General features: G+C 50.5%; 2 protein-coding genes across 5 annotated transcripts in view; both read right to left on the bottom strand.

Annotated features, from left to right (window-relative positions):
• DHRSX (dehydrogenase/reductase X-linked) overlaps positions 1–15979 on the bottom strand; it is a 296752-nt gene extending 280773 nt beyond the window's left edge. The window contains exon 1 of the mRNA XM_055107106.3: positions 15795–15979. Coding sequence (XP_054963081.1) covers positions 15795–15903 — 109 coding nt within the window. The 5' untranslated portion in view covers positions 15904–15979. The remainder of the gene's footprint in view (positions 1–15794) is intronic.
• Positions 1352–15934, bottom strand: ZBED1 (zinc finger BED-type containing 1). Of its 4 annotated transcripts, none has more exons than XM_057301229.1 (2): positions 15795–15934; positions 1352–5698 (listed from the first exon to the last, which is right to left on the bottom strand). In XM_057301229.1, exon 2 carries the CDS (start codon positions 5643–5645, stop codon positions 3561–3563), a length of 2085 nt encoding a protein of 694 aa, XP_057157212.1. In that variant the 5' UTR covers positions 5646–5698; positions 15795–15934; the 3' UTR covers positions 1352–3560. The 4 variants fall into 4 exon arrangements, with proteins under 4 accessions (XP_057157212.1, XP_057157213.1, XP_003814429.1 ...); XM_057301230.2 differs by having other exon boundaries at positions 1352–5695; positions 15795–15933; XM_003814381.8 differs by lacking the exon at positions 15795–15934 and adding an exon at positions 15285–15634.
• Positions 15980–26153: the final 10174 nt, after the last annotated feature.

Here is a 26153-nt window from a genome sequence, read left to right as displayed (position 1 = left end):
GGGCTGTACAGCCAGATCCAAGCGTGAAAACAAAACCGAACCGAAAAATGCCACCACTGTGCGGAAGGAGTGCCACACAGGCTGGGGTGAGAACTGTCGAGGTTAGGGAAATGTCTCTGTAAGAAAAAACCTCAAGGCCTAGAATTACTCCTAATGGGAAAAACATGTCCCACTTCAATGAACATCACGATGCAAATGCTTAGTTATGAGGACTGAAAATGAACCCCTTTCAACCCAAAACGTGCAAGAAAGAGAAATTTCGACATTTTAATGATGCCCAAGGACAGGCAGTCAACCAACAGCACTTGGAAAGGGCAAGTCTGGGCAGAGGTGCACATCCCGGCCTTCCTGTGTTTCTTGGGGGCCATTGTTTTCTCAGGAGGGAGGAAAAGAGGGAGGCAGGAAGGAAAGCAGAAAGGGAAGGAGGAAAAAAGGGATGGAAGGAAAAGGAAAGAGGAAGGGAGGGAGGGAGAAAAGGGAGGGAGGGACAGAGGGAGGGAGGAAAGGAAGGAAGGAGGAAGGGAGGGAGACACGGAGGGACAGAGGGAAGGAAGGAGGGAGGGGGGAGAGGGAAGGAGGGAGGGAGGGATGGGGGAAGGAGGGAGGGGAGGAAAGGGAGGCAGAGAGGGAGGGGAGGGAGGGAAGGGAGAGAAGGAAAGAAGGAAAGGGAGGGAAGGAAGGAAAGGGAGGGAGAGAAGGAAAGAAAGGGAAGGGAGGGAGAGAAGGAAGGGAGAGAAGGGACAGAAGGAAGAAAGGAAGGAAGGGAAGGAAAAGGAAGGGAAGGGAGGGAAGGAAGGGAGAGAAGGAGAGAGAAGGATGGGAGGGAAGGAAGGAAGGAAAGAAGGAAGGAAGGAAGGATTGGTTGGCTGAAGAAGAGAGGGAGGGTTGGACGGAAGGAGGAGGGAAGGAAGAGACAATGTGAGAGGAGGTGAGAAAGACAGGAAGAGAGGGGAGATAAGGAGGCTGGGGGGAGAGGGAAGGCGCTGATGCCATCCGGATCCATCCAGGCTGCCTCGTCCATGGGGCCTCCGTTTATACAACTATCCACTAAGTGAAGGAACCGGCAAAAATCTCTGCTCCCGGGGAACACTTTCACCAGCTACCGGCTTTATTCACTCAGAAATTTTGATGCCAAAACACCCGAAAGTACATCATAACTTGAGGATTTACAGACAAGAAAGAGGAGCACAGAACTGACCGTGGGTGCCCTGGAAAAAGTTGCTTGAAACAAGGACCACAACAAAAATAAAAAAAATAATAATAAAAAACCTCCCTCCACTCCCAGGATCAAGGGGTTCAGACAAACTGCAGTCCAGACGGACACGCGGCCGACAAATGAATGAGGAGCTAATGCATTTCTGTGGTTTATTGAACAACAGTCCAACTTGAAAGCATTAAATAAGAGGCAACCGTTCAGGAGGGGAACAATGGCTTAAAAATAAAAATGAAGACAGAGCCGGAACAGTTCACATTTTTCACGTGAGTGACGAAAAGCAAAGGATTGTTAGAGATGTAAAGAGAACGCTGGCAATGCTACAGAATGGAGCCCACGGAGGCGTGGGCTGCCCTGCGTCCCCGGCCTCGGGGCAGAACAGAGAGCAACCCCAAAGCCTGCCCCACTGTGTCCCTTCCAGCTGCCCTTCTGCTGAGAACACCCGGAGCTGAGGGTTCCAAGTTCACAGCCGAACCGCTTCCCTTAAAAAGAAAGCAAAGGTTACGTGGATTATCTCCCGTGCTTCCTTTTCTGCAGACTTACACCGACTCAGGACGTAAGGATAAAATTCTGTGCTGCTTGCAGCCCTGAGAAGTCAGCAGCCGTGGAATGCAGGTAGTTCCTTTGCCCTCTGACACCCAGAGTTCTTGGGGTCTCGGGAGAACATTGCCTGGAGCTGGGTGGGGTCATCCCTCCTCGACACTGTCCTCCCCAGCCCAGCTTGTCTTCACGGAGGCAGAGAACCCGCTGCACGTAGAATCCAAGCAATATGCTAAGCCTCGTGAAGTATTTTTCCTCCAGTTAAAAAGCAGTTCTACATGTTGGAAAACGTCTTTCTGTTTCCCTGAATGACTGAAAGCAACTCGCAGGAATCCAGCCACGGAAAACCCCTCCGGGGGCAATATTTTAAAATTCATTTCCCCTGTGGTATTGAGTTTAAAAGAGAAGAATCAAGAGTCCTTTCCGGTAATCAAATCAAAAACACCTTATGTGGAAAAGCTGGCCGCACGGGGGAACTGGACTTTTAGGGCTGAGACACCGAAGACATAACCTCCGGACCGGTGAGCCACCCACTTTTGTTTTGTTTTGAGACGGAGTCTCACTCTGTCCTCCAGGCTGGAGTGCAGTGGCGTAGTCTTGGCTCACTGCAACCTCCACCTCCTGGGCTCAAGCGATTCTTCCGCCTCAGCCTCCCGAGTAGCTGGGATTACAGGCGCGTGCCACCGCACCTGGCTAGTTTTTTGTATTTTTAGTAGACACGAGGTTTCACCATGTTGGTTGGCCAGGCTGGTCTCGAACTCCCGACCTCAGCGTGAGCCACCACGCCCGGCCACTGCCCAGTTTTAAGGAGCAACTCTGCAAAGTGAAATTTCGGCAGGCAGCAGGAAGCAGGCTCTCTGGCAGCAACCTGTCGAAAATACAACACATTCCACGCTTTTTTTTGTTGTTTGCTTTTTGTTAAGTGTCTGCATTTTTGTACTCATCTGTCACATTTTTAACCGAACATTAGAAAAAAAGGGTCTCTCTTTCTAAGAAGGGCATTTTGGCTAAAAGGTCTCTTCCCCATTTCTCAGAAGCAAGAGGTCCCTGCTTGCACGAGAATGTAAACATGAATTCAGTGATCTGGACCTCGCAGAAGTCACACATGATGATCGGGAAAGGCTCCTTCGACGCCACCCAGAATGTTCCTGCGTTTCTTCTAAACCCTCCCAGGGAGAACTCGAATCAGACATGGTGGAGGTCTTAAGTATCTGTGAAGGAAGGAACAGCTCCTCTAGGCTCTGCTGCACGCAATTCCCGAGCAGAAGCGTTGGCAATTCCCAAGCAGAAGTCGTCAGGGCCCCGGGAATAGGGGAGGAAAGGAAACCCACTCAAAGCCACCTCTCTTGTGTCTTCTTTTTTCTTTTTGAGAGAGTCTCGCTCTTGTCGCCCGGGCTGGAGTACAGTGCAGCGATCTCAGCTTACTGCAACCTGCACCTCCCAGGTTCAAGCGATTCTCTGGCCTCAGCCTCCAGAAGCTGGGATTACAGGCACATGCCATCAGGCCTGGCTAATGTTTGTATTTTTAGTAGAGACGGGGTTTCGCCATGTTGGCCAGGCTGGTCTCGATGTCCTGACCTCAGCTGATCTGCCCACCTCGGCCTCCCAAAGTGCTGCGATTATAGACAGGAGCCACCGCACCCGACCCTCTCTCACTTCTCGAATCTCTTTCCTTTTTCCGCCTTCTAGGTGTCAAAGACAGTGGATGGTCTCTGAGGTTCAAAACCAAGCTGACCGGGTAAGTATTTACAGCAAAGCATCCAATGGGCTGCTGCGGGGATGACTTGTAAGACAACACGCTTCCTCGCTACAGGAAGCTGCTGTCCCTAATGCCAAAGAAACCGCCGCTGACGCCATCCCCCAAGGAGAACACCTGCTCCTGGTCCAGGCCCCACTCCCCCTCGTCCTGGTCCTCGGGTTCCGCCTCCGCCCCACTCCGGGCGTTCTCATACAGAAACACCTGCTCGTCCACGTGCGCGGGAGCCAGCCGGTTCCTCTTGGCGCTGACCACGTTGGCGGCGGAACCGAAGAGACGCTCGGGGGCGACGCGCGTGGCCGTCACGCACCAGTACTTCTGCAGCACCTTGGGCAGCAGGGGGAAGAGGGCCAGGCGGTCTGACCACCACTTGAGGGGGTCTTCGTTGAGGCCAAGCACCTTCTGGGACTTGAAGTTGCTCAGCTCCTCCACCACCTGGGCGTGCCACTCCTCCTGGTCCTCCACACCGCCCGTCTGGCAGAAGATCTCGGCCAGCATGTTGTTGATGACGCTGGCGGGCGGCGGCGTGGACGTCCGCAGGAGCTTCTTGACGGGAGGCTCCTCGGGCACCGGGAAGATCTTATCCTCTGCCGGCCGGTAGCCACCGTCTTTGACCTTGTCCAGCAGGCCCTTGGCCTCTTCCACCACGCGGTTCTCCACCTGCTGCCGCTCGAAGGCGGAGAGGAAGGGCAGCCTCTTGTAGCGGGGGTCCAGGAAGGTGGCCACGTTGAGAAACATGTCGATCTCGGGCGTCTCCTGGTAGGTCTTGGAAAGCTCCTTGGCGATGACCTCCTTGGCCATGCTGAGCTCCTTGGAGTCGGTCTCCTTGATGTTGAGCGTGGTGTTCAGGAGCATGTGCAGCAGCGGCTTCACCATGCTGATGGTGGGGTACCTGGAGGCCGACAGCATCTCGGCCACCTGCTTGAAGGGCTGCAGGAGCTCCACCAGCCCCTCGATGGTGGCCCACTCGCCGGCCTCCAGCATGAGGTGGTGGTTGTTGCTGTCCTCCACCAAGACCCCGGCGATGACGAACTGCTGCTCCTTGAGGCGCTGCAGCATGGCCAGCGTGCTCCCCCACCAGGAGACGCGGTTGCTCACCAGCATGCAGTGGGCCACGTTCTGCTGCTTCTGCTTCTCATAGAGCATGTACATGGCCACGGCAGACTGCTGGAAGTACTCCACCAGTTTGCGGCAGCGCGACAGCAGCGCCCCCAGCTTCGGGAGCTGGAAGGCCTGCTGGATGCCGGCATTGAAGGTGTGGCCCAGGCAGGGCATGTGCACTGCGACGTCCAGCAGGGAGCACGCCTTCACGATGTCCTTGCCGTAGTTGGTGGTGGCCCCGAAGACCTTGGCGCTGATGCCCCACTCGATGAAGACCTCATAGAGCACCCGCGTGATGGTCTCCGCCGTGTTCTCTTCGGGCACCTCAAAGGTCTTCAGGCAGCGGGAGCCCATGGACAGGCAGTTGGGGGCGCCCAGGCCCAGGAAGTGGGCGGCCAGCGTGACGTAGGCGCGGTTCTGATTCTCACTCCTCCACATGTCGGTGGAGATGCCACACCAGGTGGCCTCGGCCAGCTCCTTCAGGATCACCTCCCGGACGGCCCCGTACTTCTCAGGGATGGCCTTGGTAGAGATGTACTTCCGGCTGGGCAGCTCATACCGGGGGTCGGCCGTCTTCAGCAGCACCTTGAAGGTGGGCTCGTCCACGATGGAGGCCGGGTACAGCCCCTCGCAGATGAGGCCCAGCACGGCGGCCGTCAGCTCCTGCTGCTTCTTGCTGTCGTAGCCGTGGCCGGCCTTGACGGCCAGCGCGTCCTGCCCGGGCTGCTGGGACGACTCGGGCTTCAGCTTGGAGAAGGCGGTGGCGAAGGCCTCACGCATCTGCTCCGTGTTGCTCTTGACGAACTCGCAGAATTCCTCGGGGTGGTTCTTCTCCAGGTGGTAGGACAGGTTGGAGGTGTTTCCGGAGTAGGCGATCTGGGCCATGCAGATGCGGCAGTAGATTTTCTTCCACTGCAGGATGCATCCCTCGGCGTTGGTGTCGAAGCCGAAATACTTCCACACCTTGCTCTTGGCGCGGGGGTGGGCCACCAGCTTCAGGTCTGTCTGGGAGCTCTCCAGGCTTTTATTCTCCATTGCTTCTCCACCGGAGCCTGCCTGCTGGACGGCTGCTCACGCGTGGGGACCTGCTGAGAAGGGCCAAGACAAACACAGCATGAGAAGGGACCCAGGCGCGCACAGGAGCCCTGCCGGGGAGACAGACAGGGTGCCGGGGCAGCTCCGCTTTCAACCAAAGGGCCCTGGGGCCGGACGGCTGGACCTTCCTTGCGGGTCACTTTTGCAGAGTGGAGGAGGGAACCTAGTGCAGGAATACGCTCTTTCTTCCACGTTAATCCGACTGCAGCGATGCCGCACGTGTCAACATACAGGTTTGCGAGTGAGCACGGCATTTTTGCAGGGCTGTACCTGACAAGTGCCTTTCGTTTTTTTTTTTTTTTGAGACAGAGTTTCGCTCTGTCACCCAGGCTGCAGTGCAATGGCGTGATCTCAGCTCACTGCAACCTCCGCCTCCCGGGTTCAAGTGATCTTCCTGCCTCAGCTTCCTCAGTAGCTGGGATCACAGGCACCTGCCATCACACCTGGCTAATTTTTGTATTTTTAGTAGAGACAGGGTTTCACCATGTTGGTCAGGCTGGTCTCGAACTCCTGACTTCAGGTGATCCACCCGCCTTGGCCTCCCAAAGTGCTGGGATGACAGGCGTGAGTCACCGCGCCCGGCCTGACAATGCCTCTGTCATCGCAGGGGCTTGCTGTTCCTGTCCTAAGAGCTTTCCCAAGCACCTGCCACGTGGGAAAGCCGCGTAGATCTTTTCTGGGGATGAAGCCTACATAGAAGAATCCACAAGTGGTCAGGCAGACTCCCCACTGCCAACCATCACAGCAGGACTCTCTGAATGCCACCTGAGCTTCATTCACTGCATTAAAGAAGCCAAACAGGACCTCCAGCTGACTAAAGCTGGCTTTCCTATGGCTAAGAGGCACTGCACACTCTTCTCAAACTTTATGGTTTAAAATGAAGCCATGTGGAACGTCACAGGTGCATCCGTGATCTGTAAGCACGTCTGAAGAAGCATGGATTTCTCAATCCCTGGAACTTCTCAAAATGCCCATTGTGTCCAGTCACACCTGTGGGCAGAAAGGCCCAGCTGGGCAAATATCACACACCTGTGCAAACATCGGGCACTCGGTGTGGAGGCTTAGATGACCCAGAAGCCAGTCCCCAGGGTTCCTGTTGAGGTTGAATGCTCACACATACAGGCCCTTCCAGCTGCCACTCAGGAGGCCACCTCTGTGACTGGGTTGCCCAAAATGACAGCTGGGCTTTGTTAAAAGGTGTAATTGTGTCTGCAAGTGTCCAGTACAGTGCTCAGGAGGGTAAATAACAAAATGCACCACCCAGGCACGTTCAGAGTGTTGGGATACAGTCAGTGCAAGGAGGCGTATTTCAATGATGACTATAGTGCGTTGAAAAGCGCCCTCCCCTACCAAAGAAAATCTGTATCCACCTGGTACTTGTGTATGGGACCTTGTTTCGAAAAAAGGGTCTTTGCAGATGTATTAATAATGAAGGTAAGGATCTTTAGATGAGATTATTCTCAATTGAGGTGGTCCTAAATGCAGTGACCAGTGTCCTTAATAGAAGACAGATGAGGAGACACAGACACAGAGGAGAAGACCACATGGAGACAGAGGCAGAGACTGGAGTGATGCGGCCACAAACCCAGAACGCCTGGAGACCCCAGGAGCTGGGAGAGGCAGGAAGGATCCTCCCCTAGAGCCTCCACAATGAACTGGATAAAATCATGGTGGATTGAACAGTGGCCCGCAGAAAGATCTGTCCACAGCCTAAAGCCCAGGATGTGGAATGAGATCTTACTTGGTTATTAGAAATTTTGTAGATCTCATGAGTTAAGGATCTGGAGATGAGATCATCGGGATTTGAGTGAGCCCTAAATGCAGTGACAGATGTCCTTATAAAAGACAGAAGAGGAGACACAGACACAGAGAAGGCCACATGGAGACAGAGGCAGAGACTAGAGTGATGATGTGGCTGGCCCGAAGCCCAGGGACGCCAGGAGCCCCCAGGAGCTGGGAGAGGCAGGAAGCACCCTCCGCGTAAGCCTCCGGAGGGAGCACAGCCCTGAGACACTTTGATTACAGACTTCTGGCCTCCAGAACTGGGAGAGAATAAGCTATGGTTTTAAGCCCTCCGGTTTCTGGTACTTTATTAAAGCAAGGTATTCTGAAGGTTAATTTTGCCTGAAATAATGAGTGGAGGTCTTAGAAAGGCCCCCCGTCTTCACGGGCAGTCGCGGCCTGCGTTGCTGGCTTTCCGTCAACGGTGCCTGCCCAGTGCTTTTTAGGGAGACGCCGCCACGTGCCGGGTGAGCTGGGCATTGCCAGAGCCCAGCAGTGCCACTTCCCAAGACTGGGGTGCAAGGATGGGGGTCCCGTGACCAATGCCAGCACCCCGGTTTGTTCTAAGGTGCTGAGAGAATGAATAACACGACCAGGACTTCCAGAAAACGAGGAACCCCCAAACTGCATCTTCTGCAGCCGAGTTAGAGTGGGGACCCTGGATTACACAGTCAACGGAGGGGCAAAAGAATCTCAAGAGGCCTCCTAAGTCCGACCTGAGTGACAGGACACAGCTGTATCAGATCCTCCATCATCATCATCATCATCATATTATTATTATTTGGCTGAAACAGGTTTTGGTACTTGGGAGGAAAAGGTTTACATTCCATTATTATTATTTGTGCTATTGGGCTGAAAGAGGTCCCAGTCCTCAAACAAAAGTTTAAATTCTATTTATTATTATTATTACTATTATTATGTGGCTGAAAGCGGTTCTGGAACCTGAAGGAAAGGTTTCAATTCCATTATTATTATTATTTTTATTATTATGAAGATTAGGCTGGAAGAGGTCCCAGTACCAGTAACAAAGGTTTATATTCTAATTATTATTGTTACGGTTCTTATTATTATTAGGCTGAAAAAGGTCTCAGTACCTGTAGCAAAGATTTTTATGCTGGCGCCAGGCACGGCGGCTCACGCCTGTACTCTCAGCACTTTGGGAGGCCAAGGTGGGTGGATCACCTGAGGTCAGGAGTTTGAGACCACCCTGGACAACATGGTGAAACCCCTCCTCTACTAAAAATACAAAATTAGCCGGGCGTGGTGGTGGCACACACCTGTAGTCCCAGCTACTCGGGAGGCTGAGGCACGAGAATCGTTTGAACCCGGGAAGCAGAGGTTGCGGTGAGCCGAGATGGCGCCATTGCACTCTAGCCTGGGCAACAAGCGCAAAACTCCGTCTCAAAGAAAGAAGAAAACAAAAAAAAAGATATATATGCTATTATTACTATTATTTTTAGGCTGGAAGAGGTCCCGATACCTGGAAGAAAAGTTTGTACTCGGTTATTATTATCTGTCTGAAAGAGGTCCTGAAAGCTGGAGCAAACATCCATATTCCATTATTATTATTATTATTATTATTATTATTGTGATTGTTTGACTGAAAGAAGTCCCAGTGCCTGGGGCCAAGGTTTATATTCTATTATCATTGCTGTTATTATTATTTGGCTGAAACAGGTCCTGGTACCTGTAGCAATGGCTTATATTATTATATTATTATTATTATTATTATTATTATTATTAGGCTGGAAGAGGTCTCGACACCTGGAACAAAAATTTTCATTCTATCATTATTATTATTATTAGGCTGAAAGAGGTTCTAGAACCTGGAGCAAAGGTTTTTATTCTATTATTATTACTTTTGTTATTAGGCTGAAAGAGGTCCCAGTAACAGAACAAAAGTTTATATTCTATTTTATTACTATTTGGCTGAAAAAGGTGCCAGGACCTGTAGTAAAGGTTTATATTCTATGATTATTATTAGGCTGAAAGAAGTCCGGGTACCTGGAACAAAAGTTTATATTTTATTATTATTATTTAGCTGAAAAAGGTTCTGGCACTTCAGTCAAAGGTTTATGTTCTATTATTATCATTATTATTATTATTTGGCTCACAGGTGTCCCAGTACCTGGACCAAAGGTGTGTTTTCTATTAATACTATTCTTATTATTACTATTTGGCTGAAAAAAGGTTCTGGTACCTAGAGCCAAGTTTTATATTCCACTATTATTATTATTTGGTTGAAAGAGGTCCCAGTACCTAGAAGAAAAGTTGATATTCTATTATGATTATAATTATTATTACTGTCATTATTGTTGGTCTGAAACAGGTCCTAGTACCGTGAACAAAGGCTTATATTCTATTATTATTCTTATTTGGCTGAAAGAGCTCCCAGGACCTGGAGCAAAGGTTTATATTCTATCATTATTATCATTATTACTACTGTTATTATTATTACTGGGCTGAAAGAGGTCACAGTACCCTGAACAAAGGTTTATATTCTATTGTCATTATTATTATTATTGTTATTATTTGGCTGAAAGACGTTCCAGGAGATGAAGCAAAGGTTTATATTCTATCATTATTATCATTATTACTATTATTATTATCATCATTACTGGGCTGAAAGAAGTCACAGTACCCTGAACAAAGGTTTATATTCTATTATCATTAATATTATTATTATTATTTGGCTGAAAGACGTTCCAGGACGTGAAGTAAAGGTTTATGTTTTATCATTATTATCATTATTCCTATTGTTGTTATTATTATTGGGCTGAAAGACGCCCCAGTACCATGAACAAAGGTTTATATTCTATTATTATTAATATTATTGTTATTATTTAGGTGAACAAAGGTTTGTATTCTATTATGATGATCATCATTATTTGGCTGAAACAGGTCTAGCACCTGGAGCGAAGTTTTGTACTAAGAGCCAAAATTCCCAAACCCCTAACCAAGTGACTCCTGGAAGGAGAAACAAGAAGCTCCCTCCCAGGTCTCCTGCTGTCAGAATTCCATGGGACTCCCAGGTAAAGAACCATCCACACAGTAGGTGGGTTCCACCTGAACCCACGTAACAGCCACAGCAGAGCTGGCCTTCTGCAGTGAGCACCCTCCTTCCTCCTTCCTCGTTCCTCCTCCCTTGCAGCGCTTCCGTGCGCACAAGGCCACGAATAAAGGTTGCTGCAAACCAGCCTCTCACTGCCTCATTCTTCAAGACTGGTGCAGCATCCCCAGTGCTGGGGGGGGGGGCGGGGTTTGGGGGGGACACTCCCCAAAACGCTCTCAGGGGGCCGGCGATTTCACGTTTCCAACTGCACATCCATGAGAGGCCAGTCGATGTGCCTCACATGACTCTTACCAGAACGACACGTCGCAAGAGACCAGTGTGAAGAAGCAGAGGAAGGAGCCAGCCGCCATCCGTCCCTTTATGGATGAGGCTGACAAAACCCTAAAACTCAGCCACTCTTCTCCCTAGGTTTTTGTTATTTTGGAAATGACAATCATTTTTCTTTTAAAAAACATACAGCACATGGCCAAAGGGTACCAAGTTTCTGTTCGACAGGAGGAATCCGTTTCAGTGACCTACTGCACAGCGTGGTGGCGATAGTTAATAGTGTATTACATATTTCAAAATAGCTAAAAGAGGTCTTTATTTTTGTTTTTGGTTTTTTTGTTTTTTTTTTTGAGACGGAGTCTCGCCCTGTTGCCCAGGCTTGAGTGCAGTGGCGCAATCTTGGCTGACTGCAACCTCCACCTCCCAGGTTCACACCATTCTCCTGCCTCAGCCTCCCAAGTAGCTGGGACTACAGGCGCACACTGCCACACCCAGCTAATTTTTTGTATTTTAGTAGAGATGGGGTTCCACTGTATTGCCGAGACTGGTCTCAAACTCCTGAGCTCAGGCAATCCACCTGCCTCAGCCTCCCAAAGTGCTGGGATTATAGGCATGAGCCACCGCACCCGGCCCGCCAATAGAGATTTTAAATGTCTTGCGTGCAGTGTATACTGTTCGGGTGATGGGTGCACCAGAATCTCACAAATCACCACTAAAAAACTTACTCATGGAATCAAACACCACCTGTTCCCCAATAACCTATGGAAATAAAAAACAAAAATAGCTAAAAGAGATTTTAAATGTTCCCACCGCAAAGGAAAAATAGCGGGTGATAGATATTAGTTTGATTTAATTATTCCACAATGCAAACATACAGCAAAGCATCACACTGTGCCCCATAAGTGTACACATTTATATATTTATATAAAAATATCAATTGTTTTTATTTACATCTAAATTATATAAATATAACTTATTTGTATTTTATATTTATAGAAAAGTATAAATTATTCTAAAAATATATATATTTAATAAAAATAAAATATAAAAACAATAAATATATTACATACATTTTTGGTAGTAACATGTAATTGGCCTGTTACCATTACTTTTAAATAAATTGTTAAATATGTTTTAAATTTCTGTTTTAATGTCTAACAGGATGACTTATTGACTGTTATAATCCACAAAAACAAAAACTGTCTGGGGTCCTCATTTTTTTGAAAGGGATTCTATGATCAAGAAATTGGAGGCCGGGGGCAGGGGCTCACCCCTGTAATCCCAGCAATTTGGGATGCCAAGGTGGACTGTCACCTGAGGTCAGGAGTTCGAGACCAGCCTGACCAACATGGAGAAACCCCATCTCTACTAAAAATACAAAATGAGCCAGGCATGATGGCACATGCCTGTAATCCCAGCTACTCGGGAGGCTGAGGCAGGAGAATCGCTTGAACCTGGGAGGCAGAGGTTGTGGTGAGCTGAGATCACGCCATTGCACTCCAGCCTGGGAAACAAAAGCGAAACTTGGTCTCAAAAAAAAAAAAAAAAAGAAAAGAAGAAGAAGTTGGAAAACTGCTGCTGTTTTACTTCTACCTGATTTCTAATAGCCACTGTTCACTACTCATAAAACCAACAAGAATTAACTTTCCCTTTACAGGTTAAAAAAAAAATAGTTTGAAAAGTAGGACTTCTATAAATAGCTTTGTAAGTGGGCCAGTTGGCATATTTTTTGTAAATACTCACTCCTGTGGTACAGCATTTACGAATCCATTTTGCATCCCAGAAAGTGAAGGAATATTCTGTGGCCTATTATTTACAATAGAACTTTTAAGAAAAATTCTGTGGCAGTATTGGAACTGGACTTGACTACAGGTACCATCAATTTTCTCTCCTTTGCAAAACTCATGGATGCATCAGAGAAAATGTAATTTCTAAACAGATCACCCTGTTATTAATACCGGTGGGTAGAGACTTTCTTTACTCAATATGATCATTTTCAACAGATTTCAGGCCATATCAGTGTTCAAGTTTTGATGCCATATTAGGATATTAAATGCACTGATTAAATCATCTATTTTAAAATCCAACCAACAGATACAACTTACTGAATGGGCCGCATGGATATAGTCTTAAGAACACAGAGACAGACCCTCTTATGGGAATTCTCAATTTGCTTCTAAAGCCCCTCTGTAAAGGCATGACCAACATCTATGATTAATTTGTAATTATCTTGTTTTTCCATGATGAACTGTAAGAAGACACCATTTAGGAGTGGATTCCAGCCACAATTTCTTCCTTCTCATACCATGTAAGTCAACTCATGTGGAAGGTGTAACCCAGGCATTTCCTTTGTACGATACCTAAGAAGAACACGCTCCATTTGGAAGTTCTAAGAAAAAACTGCCCTTGCTTCCAATCTGCAGTGGGGAAATTGGCCCTCTTGGTTATTCAAACAGCTTAGCTCAAATGCCCTGGACAAAGTTCAATGTTTCCTCATCAACAGCGAAGGCCTACCAGAGAGAAGCAAATAAAAAATGCCGTTTAGGAAGCTGGCCACCAGCAGACCAAGGACAACAGCATTCCTCCACTGGTATCGAAAATTATTTTTAATCCATACATAGGAAGGGGCTCGATGAGGGCAAGCCACTTAAGTTAATCTTTAGAGAAGGCCATTCTGTTTCGATACACACCCGGGTACAGATTCGCTTGGCAGACACGTGACTTGACCAGAAGCTCGTCCTCTTTAACAACCTTCTGTTGTTATTTAATCAGTAAATGGGAAAAAAAAAGATTCCAGCCCTCCTTTCTAATGCACAAAGAGCAAGTTTTTCAAAGGCCAGCATTTTGGTGAGCTGCTGCGGGAACCCCGGCCTCTTCTGCCCGGGCCCACACAGGCCCTTAAGGAGGTTTAAGGGGACCTTTCTGTAAGCAAAACTGCCCGGATAAACATAATCTTCTGCGAGACTCCACACAATTGTTCGGCAGCTGTAAACTGTTCACCTTGCAACTGATTACTTACTTCAAACAAACATGCTCTCCTGCCCTCCGAAAGCCTGACTACAGTTCCCTTTACTCTCCTTCTCCTATGCACTTGTAATTATGCTAAGTGGGTTTAAAAAAAAATACTGAAGGCCAGTTTGGCAGAAAAAGAAAAGCTTAGCTCACAGAAAACTCAAAGCTCTTTTTCTCTGGCTAGAGGCGGGAGAGAGAGGCTCACTTTAAAACATCCACTCCAGGCACGCTTCTCAAAGGGTGGCGCTGGGACCCCTGGGGTTCCTTCAGTGGGTGCAGAGTGGAAGTCAAAAGTCATTTCACAATAAGGCACCCAAGCACTTCGCCTGGCTGACTCCCAGTCTCCCAGAGGCGTGCAGTAGTGTCTTCCAGAGGCCTCCTGACATGCCATGAAACTGTCTACAGAGGCAGAAATAACAGCTCTCTTCTTAGGCTGGACATTTAAGACATTCAGGGCAACGTACACCACCCCCCGCACCACACTGACCCTCTGAACGCTCTGTTTTGGAAAACTGTTATTTTTGAAACAAAGTATCATTTAACCTAACATGGAATTAACATTCCCTTTATTCCAGTTCACAAATAATTGTTTACAGGTTTCTAGGTTTAAATTGAGAATATGGGCCGGGCACAGTGGCGCTCTGTCTGTAATCCCAGCAGTTTGGGAGGCCCAGACTGGAGGATTGCTGCAGGCCAGGGGTTCAAGACCAGCCTGGGCAACATGGTGAGATGCCATCTCTACAAAAAATTTAAAACATTAGCCAGGCGTGGTGGCTCACGCCTGTAAACCCAGCACTTTGGGGGACCCAGGTAGGAGGATTGCTTCGGCCCATGAGTTTCAGACCAGCCTGGGCAACGTAGCAAGACCCTATTGCTACCAAAAAAAATTAAAACATTAGACAGGTGTGGTGGCTCACACCTGTAATCCCAACAGTTTGGGAGGCAAAGGAAGGAAGATCGCTTGAGCCCAGGAGTTCGAGACCAGCCTGTGCAACATAGCAAGACCCCGTCTACAAAAATTTAAAACATTAGTCGGATGCAGTAGCTGGTGCCTGTAATGCCAGCACTTTGGGAGGCTGAGGCAGGAGGACTGCTTGAGCCCAGGAGTTCGAGAGTAGCCTGGGCAACAGAGCAAGACTTCATCTCTACTTCCTATTACAAATAATAATAATAATAATAAATTCTGAACCTGCAAATCTATGAATAGAAGTTATCTGCATACACAAAACACAGTGGCGGTCGTCACTGATGAGTTCAGACAGTAAACGAGTCCTGCAAAGTTGGAGATCTGTGACTCAGAGATGTTTACAAAGGCCAAGGAAACAAAGTTGCCACTTAACGGGCCTGCCCTCCCCACCAGACCTCCGTGGCTCCCCAGTGCCCGAGAAGCCGCCTGTGGGCCCCCTCTGGAGACGTCCTCCGGAGAAGGGCCCATCCTCACTTACCCTGGGGTGGGTAGGGGTCGAGGTCCCTGGGACGCCCGCTCCTCCCCTCCGGGGCCTGGCGGGGGCGCGCGGTCCCTGGCCGACCGCAGGCGGCAGGCAGAGCCGCCTGATGTCTTGGGCGCGGGGCGTGCGAGCCCCCGGGTCCCCGGCCACGGCCCGGAGGTGTCAGGGTGCGCGGGGGGGGCGGTTGCACGGGGGCTGCTCGGTTGGAGCCCGACCCGGGACAGGCGGGGAGGCCACACGCGCGGGGAGGGAAGGGTCGGGCCGGGTCGGGCCGGGCCAGGCGCGCAGAAGAGCCGGCGGGGACGGGAAGCGCGGGGCGGGGAGGTCCCAGGCGCGCACGCCCCCCCCCACCCCCACCCCCGGCCACACCTCGACCCCCGCCCAGCCCCACTTCCGGGAGCGCCACCGCCTCGCCAAGGTCACGCGGAGCCCCCGCGCCCCCGCCCCCGAGCCAGCCCGCGCCCACCCGGGTCCCCGGAGCCCTGACCCCTGCCCCGCCCCGCTGACCTGGCTCCAGGAAGCCCCCGCGGCAGCGCCGCAGCAGCTGCGCCAGGATCACCGCGGCGCCTACCGCGTAGACCCGCAGGGCCGCCCGCGCCGCAGACAATGGCGACATGGCTGCCCCGGCCGCGCCGCCGCCGCTTCCGCGCCGCCCGCGGGACTCTGCGCCCGCCCGCCCGGACGGACGGCGGAAACGCGCGCGCCCCGGACCGCCCCCTGCCCGCCCCGAACCGCCCCGGCCTGCGGGGAACCCCCAACCCCAGACCCCGCCCGGGCCCTCTGGGATCCCGCACCGCCTGCAGGACTGGGGACCCCGAGCGGACAACCGACCCCAGCCAGGACATCCCCCCGAGGACCACAGACTCCAGCCAGGAACCCCCCCTGCAAGAACCATAGACTTCAGCCAGGACCGCCCCCCCAGGACCACAGACCCCAGCCAAGACCCCCCGTCTGAACCACAGACCCCAGCCAGAACGCCACCCCAGGACCACTGACCCCAGCCAGGACGCCCCCAGGACCACTGACCCCAGTCAGGACCCCCCCTTCAGGACCACAGACCCCAGCAGGGACCCCCCACACACACCCCCAGCCAGGACCACAGACCCCAGCCAGGAATCCCCCCCAGGACCACAGACCCCAGCCAGCAATCCCCCCCAGGACCACAGACCCCAGCAGGGACCCTCCACACCTCCTCCAGGACCACAGACCCCAGCCAGCACCCTTCCCCCTCCCCGCAGGACTGCAGACCCCAGCAGGGATCCCCACCACCACAAGACCAACAACCCCAGCCAGGACGCCCCCAGGACTACAGACCCCAGCCAGCACCCAACTCAGATCCATAGACTCCTCCCAAGAACACCCCCCAGGACCCCAGACCCCTGCTGGGACCCCCAAGACCACAGACCCCCCCACTGGGGCACGCCCAGACACCCCACCAAGAACCCCACCAGGACCACAGACCTCCACCAGGACTCCCCAGTACCACAGATCCTCCCAGGGCCCCCCAGGACCACAGACCTCCACTGGGACCCCCACCACCAGGACCCCTCTCCAGGATCACAGACCCCTACTGGGACCCCCTTCTAGGACCTCCACCTCCATCAGAACCACCCCCCGGACCACAGGCCCCAGCCAGCACCCCACAAGACCACAGACCCCTGCCAGGACGCCCCCCAGGACTACAGACCCCAGCTGGGACTGCCTCTCCAAGACCCCACACTCCAGCCAAAACCATGGAACCCCATTCAGGCCCCAGCCAGGACCCCCACCATGGGATCACAGATCCCCTACCCAGACCCTGCAGGGGACCAGGACCACCACGGGAACCACCCTCCCCATCTTAGCCAGAATCATGTAACCCCACGCAGACCTCAGCAGGGACCACAAGGACTTGGACCCCATAGGGAACCCCAGACAACCACCCAGAGCCATGCCAGGATTATGGACCAGGACTCCCACAGAGGACTCTGAACAGCTGCAAGGACCATGGACCCCACACCCTAATTCCTACTGACACCACAGAACCTGCCCCAAGCACGGACCCCACACCCCAGTTCCTGCTGACACCACAGAACCTGCCCCAAGCACGAACCCCACACCCCAGTTCCTACTGAGACCACAGACCCCACCCCAATTCCTGCCAGGCCACAGACACCACCCACCAAACCTACCCCTCCACTTCCCTGCCCCCAACAACCCTGCAGGGATCACAGACCCCCTTCCCGGCCCCTGCAGAGAACTCCAGACTACTTCAGGGACCACGAGCCCCCTCCCGACCCTGATCCCTACTGGGACAGCAGACCCCTACTCAGACCTTGGCTGGGAACCCCAGACAACCACAGAGTTACCTGGGCTCCCTCAGGGAACCCCAGACCAGCACGGAACCCCCACCCAGACCCTTACCAGGGCCAGGCTGAAAACCCAGAAGGAACCCCCACCCAGACCCTTATCAGGGCCAGGCTGAAAACCCAGAAGGAACCCCCACCCAGACCCTTACCAGGACCAAGGCTGAAATCCCACATGGACCCCCCCAGCAGACTCCTACTGGAATTCTTCATGGATCCTCCCACCCAGACACTCAGACCTTCACCCCACCACAACCCTCCCAGTCCCACACCTGGTCCCCCAGGGGACCCCAGACCTGGCATCCGGGACTCCACACAGATCCTAACACCCGCTGTGTTTGGGAGACAGGAGCCTGGGAGAGCTGGGGTGACACCATTTTAATCATCAACTCCATCTTAAAAACCAGGAAGACACATTCCTTGCCGGTCACGGCCCATGGTCATAAGATGTTTACGGCTGAAGAAATGACTTAATAATGCCTCCAAGGACAAACACAGACGACAGCGGAATGTCTGGATGTCGCCATATCGCGTAACCACATATGCTGTTAAAGATAATTACAGTCATGCTTTGACGTGCTTGGGCGCGAAAATGCAAAGGATGGCTCTCTCTAAATCAACTAAGGAATAAATGTCACGCCGTCAGACATAACCTAGCTTTTACATAGATAAGACAGACCCCTATAGAAGAAAGCTTTAAAACAAACACAAGGTGTTACACCTCTATGACAAAACAGTTTCTTTTTTTTTCTTTCTTTTTTTTTTTTTTTGAGACAGAGTCTGGCTCTGTGGCCCAGGCTGGAGTGCAGTGGCGCAACCTCAGCTCACTGCAACCTCCACCTCCCAGATTCAAGAGAGTCTCCTCTCTCAGCCTCCCTGGTAGCTGGGATTACCGGCATGCACCAGCACACCCAGATAATTTTCGTATTTTTAATAGAGACGGGATTTCACCATGCTGGCGTGGCTGGTCTCAAACTCCTGATCTCAGGTAATCTGCCCACCTCGGCCGCCCAAAGTGCTGGGATTACAGGTATGAGCCACCACACCCAGCATGTAATGGAATAGTTTCTAATAAACTAAAACTTCCCTGTACTCTTATGACTTACCTTGAATTACTTCTTGAGCAATATCCAAGAACCCACTGTTGGGGGCTAGATCGGGACCCCTCTCCTGCAACACTGGGACCCTAAATCACCAACCCCATCATCCCCAGGACCCAGACCTGCACCTTCACTCTAGGTCTGCACCCTCATACACATGCCGGTGGGCACCCCCCAGCCCCTGCCGAGGTCCAGGAGTGAGAATCTCCACCGGCAAGTCACCTGACCCTAGCCAGGAAGTCTATCCCTGCTGGGAGCCAGAACCCCACACTCCACATCTCACTGGGACCCTGGCACCTTGCAGGGCCACAACCCATCTGGAACTTTGGCCCCCATTGGGATGCATCCCCACTCCCATAGGAACTGAACCCTCCAGGCCTCGCTCCCCACAGAACCTCAACAGGCACTAAGGGGCACCCCCAGTGTGCAGGTTGCACCCAGCCACTGGGTGGGCTCTGGTGCAGATCTAAGATGATTGGAATACAGAGACCTACCCGGCGACCTCAGGTGTGACCAGGTGTGCTCAGGTGTGGCCAGATGACCAAGCTGGATTAAGAAGGGTCTTTGTGGCCTTTGCAACCCTCTGTCCTACAGATGAGGAAACTGAGGCCAGGAAGACCAAGGGATGGGGCTGTCCCATTTGGCCAAGTGTGCCAGGTATCTTCACATGTGCCCAAGTATGCTCAGGTGTCGCCAGGTATGCTCAGGTGTGATTCAGTAACCAGGTTGGATTAAGAAGACTCCTTGCGGGCCAGGTGCAGCGCCTCACGCCCATAATCCCAGCACTTTGGGAGGCTGAGAAGGGTGGATTGCTTGAGCCCAGGCGTTCGAGACCTGCCTGGGCAACATGACAAAACCTGTCTTTATTATTTTAATATAAAAAAATTAAATTAAAAAAGAGGGCTTCGCCAGGCACAGTGGCTCACGCCTGTAATCCCAGCACTTTGGGAGGCCAAGGCGGGCAGATCACCTGAGGTCGGGAGTTCGAGACCAGCCTGGCCAACATGGAGAAACTCTGTCTCTACTAAAAATACAAAATTAGCTGGAAATAATGGCGCATGCCTGTAATCCCAGCTACTCAGGAGGCTGAGGCAGGAGAATTGCTTGAACCCAGGAGGCGGAGGTTGCAGTGAGCCGAGATCGCTCCATTGCACTCTAGCCTGGGCAACAAGAGGGAAACTCCATCTCAAAAAAAAAAAAAAAGGTTATTCCAGCCTTTGCAACCTTCTGTCCTACAGATGAGAAAACTGAAGCTTTCTCGTTTGGCCATGTGTCCAGATATCCTGAGGCGTGCCCAGGTATCCTCAGGTGTGACCAGGTATGCCTGGGTGTGGCCAGGGCACCCAGCCAGAAGCATTGGGAAAATCCACAGTCACCCCTGTCCCCACCTTAAAGTTTTCCCAGGAGAGCTGCCGTTGCATGCGGTGCGAAACCGTGACCCCACTGCCAAATTCAGAAGGACCAAGGATTCCACCAGGAGCAGCAGGGGAGTGGGCTTATTGTAGCCCGACATGCTCCTCCTTTTGGGGACTTCTGGTAGTTATCTAAAAGGCTGTTTGTGAGCAAAAGGATAGTGATGTCTAGAGCCATGAATTGGGGGGCTAAAAGCAGAATGCATCACCTGGTGCTTCCAGCAATGGTCTGGGAGACACCCTTACCTTCCCCACAGCCCACTTATCTTCTCAGAGGCTCATTTCATCATCTGTCATATATTGACTTTGATTTCCGTGTGAATGTTTTTAGCCACTGCTGTAATAAATGGCCACGAATGTAGCAGCTTTAAACAACACAAAGTTATTATCTCAAGTCTGCAAGTAAGATGTCCCAAAAACGGCCTCAACCGGGTCACTTGCTCAAGGTCACTGATATGGTTTCGCTGTGTCCCCTCCCAAATCTCATGTTGAATTGTAGCTCCCATAATTCTCATGTGTTGTGGGAGGGACCCAGTGGGAGATAACTGAGTCATGGGGGCGGTTTCTCGCACACTGTTCTCATGGCAGTGAATAAGTCTCATGAGATCTGATGGGGGGTTTTTTTATTTGTTTGTTTTGTTTTGTTTTGTTTTGTTTTGTTTTGAGACAGAGTTTCACTCTTGTTGCCCAGGCTGGAGTGCAATGGCAGGATCTCGGCTCACTGCAACCTCCGCCCCCGGGTTCAAGAGATTCTCCTGCATCAGCCTCGCGAGTAGCTGGGATTACAGGCCTGTGCCACCACGCGTGGCTAATTTTTTGTATTTTTAGTAGAGATGGGGTTTCACCATGTTGGCCAGGCTGGTCTCGAACTCCTGACCTCAGCTGATCCACCCACCTCGGCCTCCCAAAGTGCTGGGATTACAGGCGTGAGCCACCGTGCCCAGCAATCTGATGGTTTTATAAGGGGAAATCCCTTTCGCTTGGCTCTCTCTGTCTTGTCTGCAGCCATATAAAACATGCCTTTCACCTTCTGCCATGATCATGAGGCCTCCCCAGCCACATGGAACTGTGAGTCCATTAAAGCTCTTTTTTTTTTTTTTGAGATGGAGTTTTCGCTCTTGTTGCCAAGGCTGGAGTGCAATAGCATGATCTCAGCTCACTGCAGCCTCTACCTCCCAGGTTCAAGCAATTCTCCTGCCTCAGCCTCCGGAGTAGCTGGGATTACAGGTGCCCACCACCATGCCTGGCTAATTTTTGTATTTTTAGTAGAGACAGGTTTTCACCATGTTGGCCATGCTGGTCTCAGACTCCTGGCCTCAGGTAATCCACCCGCCTTGGCTTTAACCTCTTTTTCTTTATAAATTACCCAGTCTCAGGTATGTCTTTATCAGCAGCATGAAAATGGACTAATACAGTCACAAAAGGTCAAAATGACGATGTCTACCCCCTGGGCTCTTCGCAGGAGGCCCTGGAAAGAATTGGTTTGCAAGCTTATTCCCATTTTTAGAAAATGCAGTCTCTTGTTGTCATGGGACTGAAGTCATCCTTTCCTCACTGATTGTCATAGAAGGGGTGTGGGGAGCACAACCCTGAGCTCTTAGAGTTCTCTCTCTGGTCCTTGAAAGTGTCTGCTCCATCTGTAAGCCAGCTCTGCTTCATCTTGAAGCCAGCAGGGGCCACTTAGAATCCAGCTCACCATTAGAATCTCACTGACTTTGTGTGCCATGTCCCTCACCTTCTCTCCTCCCTCCAGCCAGAGAAAGTTCTGTTCTTTCAAGGGCTCCCGTGTGATCAGATAGGGCCCACCAAGGAAATCCAGCATACTCTTCCTATTTAAAGGTTCACGCCTGTCATCTCAGCACTTTGGGAGGCCGAGGCAGGCAGATCACCTGAGGCCAGGAGTTCGAGACCAGCCTGGCCAACATGGTGAAACCCTGTCTCTACTAATAATACAAAAATTGGCTGGGCGTGGTGGTGGGTGCCTGTAATCCCAACTACTCGGGAGGCTGAGGCAGGAGAATCACTTGAACACGGGAGGCAGAGGTTGCAGTGAGCCAAGCTGGAGCCACTGCACTTCAGCCTGGACAACAGAGCAAGAGTCCATCTCAAATAAATAAATAAATAAATAAATAAATAAATAGTTTATAACCTCAATTGCACCTGCAGTGTTCCTTGGTGCCATATATGACATTACCATAGTGACAGGTTCCGGGAGATTCAGGTGTGGAAGACTTTGGGAAGGACAGGAGATTATTCAGCCTACAGTAGCATGGTTTACAAATTCCTGTCTATTTCAGGATTTCATAAGCAGGTTTGAAATTGCATTCACCTAAACCGGAACAGGCCAGGACAGCAGGGGCAGGAGATGCTCCCTGGAGGAGCTTACATGAAGGACACCCCTACTGGAAGAGAGAGAAGGATATTGCAGGGTGGGGGCCCTGTCCTTAGGACTTCTGGTTGACCCAGGGCCAACTTCCCCATCACGCATCCTAAGCTGAGTGTGAGGATCTCATGAAACTCTTCAGGGTCCATAACAACGCTTTAAGTTAATGTCTCTCAAATCAGAAAAAATATATATAATAATGAATATAAATCATGCACACAGTCCAGAAAATATGTATTTTTATCAACACAGTTGTAAGATGTATGAGGTCATAGGCCGGAAGCAGTGGCTCACGCCGGTAATCCCAGCACTTTGGGAGGCTGAGGTGGGCAGATCACCTGAGGTCAGGAGTTTCAGACTAGCCTAGCCAACACGGTGAAAACCTATGTCTACTAAAAATACCAAAAAAAATAGCTGGGTATGGTGGCAGGCGCCTGTAATACCAGCTACTTGAGAGGCAGAGGCAGGAGAATTGCTTGAACCTGGGAGGCGGAGGCTGCAGTGAGCTGAGATCAAGCTATTGCACTCAAGCCTTGGCAACAAGAGCGAAACTCCGTCTCAAAAAAAAAAGAAAGAAAGATATATGAGGTCACACTATTGCTCAGGCTGGAGTGCAGTGCTGCGATCTCCAGTCACTGCAGCCTCCATCTCCTGGGTTCAAACAATCTTCCTGCCTCAGCCTCTCAAGTAGCTGGGACCACAGGTGCACACCACCATGCCTGGCTCTTTTTTTTCTTTTGGTAGAAATGGGATCTTGCTATGTTGCCCAGGCTGGTCTCAAACTCCAGGGCTCAAGTAATCGTCCTGCCTCAGCCTCCCAAAGAGCTGGGATTACAGGCATGAGCCACGATATCTGGTATATTTTTTAGTGGAAGAGGCAAAGATGGCCACAGTGTGGCCCTTCAGGGGGCCTGATCCTAAAACATCACCGTGGGGTGGGGTGGTCAGTTCCTGTCAGCCCCTGGTCATGCAGGAGGGCTTCAGTGATGTTAGCCACATTCTAAACAGAAACAGCTTGAGGTTTCTCCAGGGAATCTTGTTCTGTTAAATAGCACCTGTGGGGTCAAAGTTCAGCCCACTAGCAACAATTCCTGAGAGCGTAGTGCCTCCCTCCCATGAGATTCTCCTTGAAATTTAGCAGCCTGGAAAGCAACCTTCCTGGTTGTAAGATATGTGGGCCAGTCTCCCTGTGCGTGGGGACACAGCCTCTGTATCTCTCTCCTGTTCCTGGTGCCAATTCTCTCGTGCACATAGTAGAATCCCAGTAAATAACCATGTAATTCATTAGTAATAATATAATAGACTATTGTAATCCATTTTGATGTGCCAATTGACCTTAGCTGTGATTCATGTTTCCTGTATTCTTTTCTTTATTTTCTTTCTTTCTTTGCCTGCCTTAGTTTCTCTCTCTTCCTTCCTTCCTCTCTTTCTTTCTTCTCTTTCTTCTTTCTTTTGCTTGCTTTCTCTCTTTCTCTCGTTTTCTTTTTCTCTTTTTCTTTCCCTTTTCTCTTTTTTCTCCTTTCTTTCTCTTATTCTCTTTTTCTCTCTCTTTTTCTCTTCTCTTTCTCTTTCTTTCTCTTTCTCCTTTGTTTCTCTTTCTCCTTTCTTTCTTTTTCTTTCTCTTCTCTCTCTCTCTCTCTGTCTCTGTGTCTCTCTCTTCCTGTTGAGGTCTCATTCTGTTGCTCAGGCTTAAGTGCAGTGGCACAGTCATAGCTCACGGCAGCCTCAATCTCCCAGGCTCAACGGATCCTCCTGCCTCAGCCTCTCAAGTCACTGGTACTACAGGCACACGCCACCACGTGTGACTAATTAAAAAAATTTTTTTTTGCTGTAATCCCAGCAGTTTGTCAGGCTGAGGCGAGTGGATCACTTGAGGAATTCGAGACGAGCCTGGCCAACATGGTGAAAACCCGTCTCTACTAAAAATACAAAAATTAGTCGGGCGTGGTGGCATGCACCTGTAGTCCCAGCTACTCAGGAGGTTGAGGCAAAAGAATCACTTGAACTCGGGAGGTGGAGGTTGCAGTGAGCTGAGATCGTGCCACTGCACTCCAGCCTGGGCGACAGAGCAAGTCTCCAACTAAAAAAAAAAAAAAAAAAAAAAAAAAATTATAGAGATGGGGTCTCACCATGTTGCCCAGGCAGGTCTCAAAGTCCTGGCCTCAAGGATCCTCCCTCCTTGGTTTCCCAAACTACTGGAATTACAGGCATGAGCGACCGCACCTGGTCTCACGTTTTATTTTGTGTTTCAGTGTTTAATTCCTCAAAGTCATGGGCCCTGTGGCTGAGCACTGGTACATGCCTAGGCAGAGGTTATCCCCAGAGTAAACTCTCATAAAGAGGTATTCTGGGCCGGGTGCAGTGGCTCACGCCTGGAATCCCAGCACTTTGGGAGGCTGAGGCGGGTGGATCACCTGCAGTCAGGAGTTTGAGACCAGCCAACCCAACATAGTGAAACCCTGTCTCTACTAAGAACTACAAAAATTAGCTGGGCATGGTGGCAGACACCTGCAATCTCAGCTACTCGGGAGGCTGAGGCAGGAGAATCCCTTGAACTTGGGAAGCGGAGGTTGCAGTGAGCCGAGATCACGCCACTGCACTCCAGCCTGGCGACAGAGTGAGATTCCATCTTAAAAAAAAAAAAAAAGTTGTTCTGTGCATTAGTGGATGGCTTCCGTGGAGTTCGGGATACAATGTCTGGGAAGTGCTGAAAGATACTGAGCTGAATTGTCCGCCATCCGCTTTATATAATGCTTCACATTATCAGACTCCTCACACCTTAATGATCCCTGAGCACATCTTTGAATATCATTGTGAAAAATCCCCAGAATTCATAGGGTAAGATGTTAATGAAAAGTCAATACCATTTCATGTATATCTCAGCCTGTGTCTTGGCTGGTGTTCTCAACTGGCTGTGAGCATGAAACATCCTCAAGGCTTTTTCTTTTTTCCTTTTTTTTCTTTTTTGAGATGGAGTCTCGCTCTCGTCCCCCAGGCTGGAGTGCAGTGGCAGATCTCGGCTCACTGCAACCTCCACCTCCTGGGTTCAAGTGATTCTCCTGCCTCAACCTCCCCAGTAGCTGGGATTACAGGTGCCCATCACCACGCCCAACTAATTTTGTATTTTTAGTAGAGATGGGGTTTCACCATGTTGGCCAGGCTGGTCTCAAACTCCTGACCTCAGGTGATCCATCCACCTTGGCCTCCCAAAGTGCTGGGATTACAGGTGTGAGCCACTGCACCCGGCCCTCGATGCTTTTTTTTATCAAAAAATTCTAAATTATTTGGGCAACTCTTGAAAAATAAGGATGTTCTACAATACATGCCTGTGATACTTTATATTTTTAGAGTGCCAAGTATCAAATCTGTTTCCATCACAAATAATATCCACCAGCTGGAATGTGTGGAGACAGCATTGCTCTCTTAAGTTCCATTAAAGGTGTTATTAGCATCTATATTAATCTGGGTTCTCCAGAGAAACAGTACCAATGGGATGGATGGATGGATGCATAGATCAATAGATAGATATATTGATAGATGTTAATAGATAATACATAGATGATAGACACAATGGGATGGATAGATATTAATAGATAATACATAGATGATAGATACAATGGGATGGA

The sequence above is a fragment of the Pan paniscus genome, chromosome Y, assembly GCF_029289425.2.
Source record: "Pan paniscus chromosome Y, NHGRI_mPanPan1-v2.0_pri, whole genome shotgun sequence".
NCBI classification, from domain to species: domain Eukaryota; kingdom Metazoa; phylum Chordata; class Mammalia; order Primates; family Hominidae; genus Pan; species Pan paniscus.
This window is presented reverse-complemented; position numbering and strand designations above follow the sequence as displayed.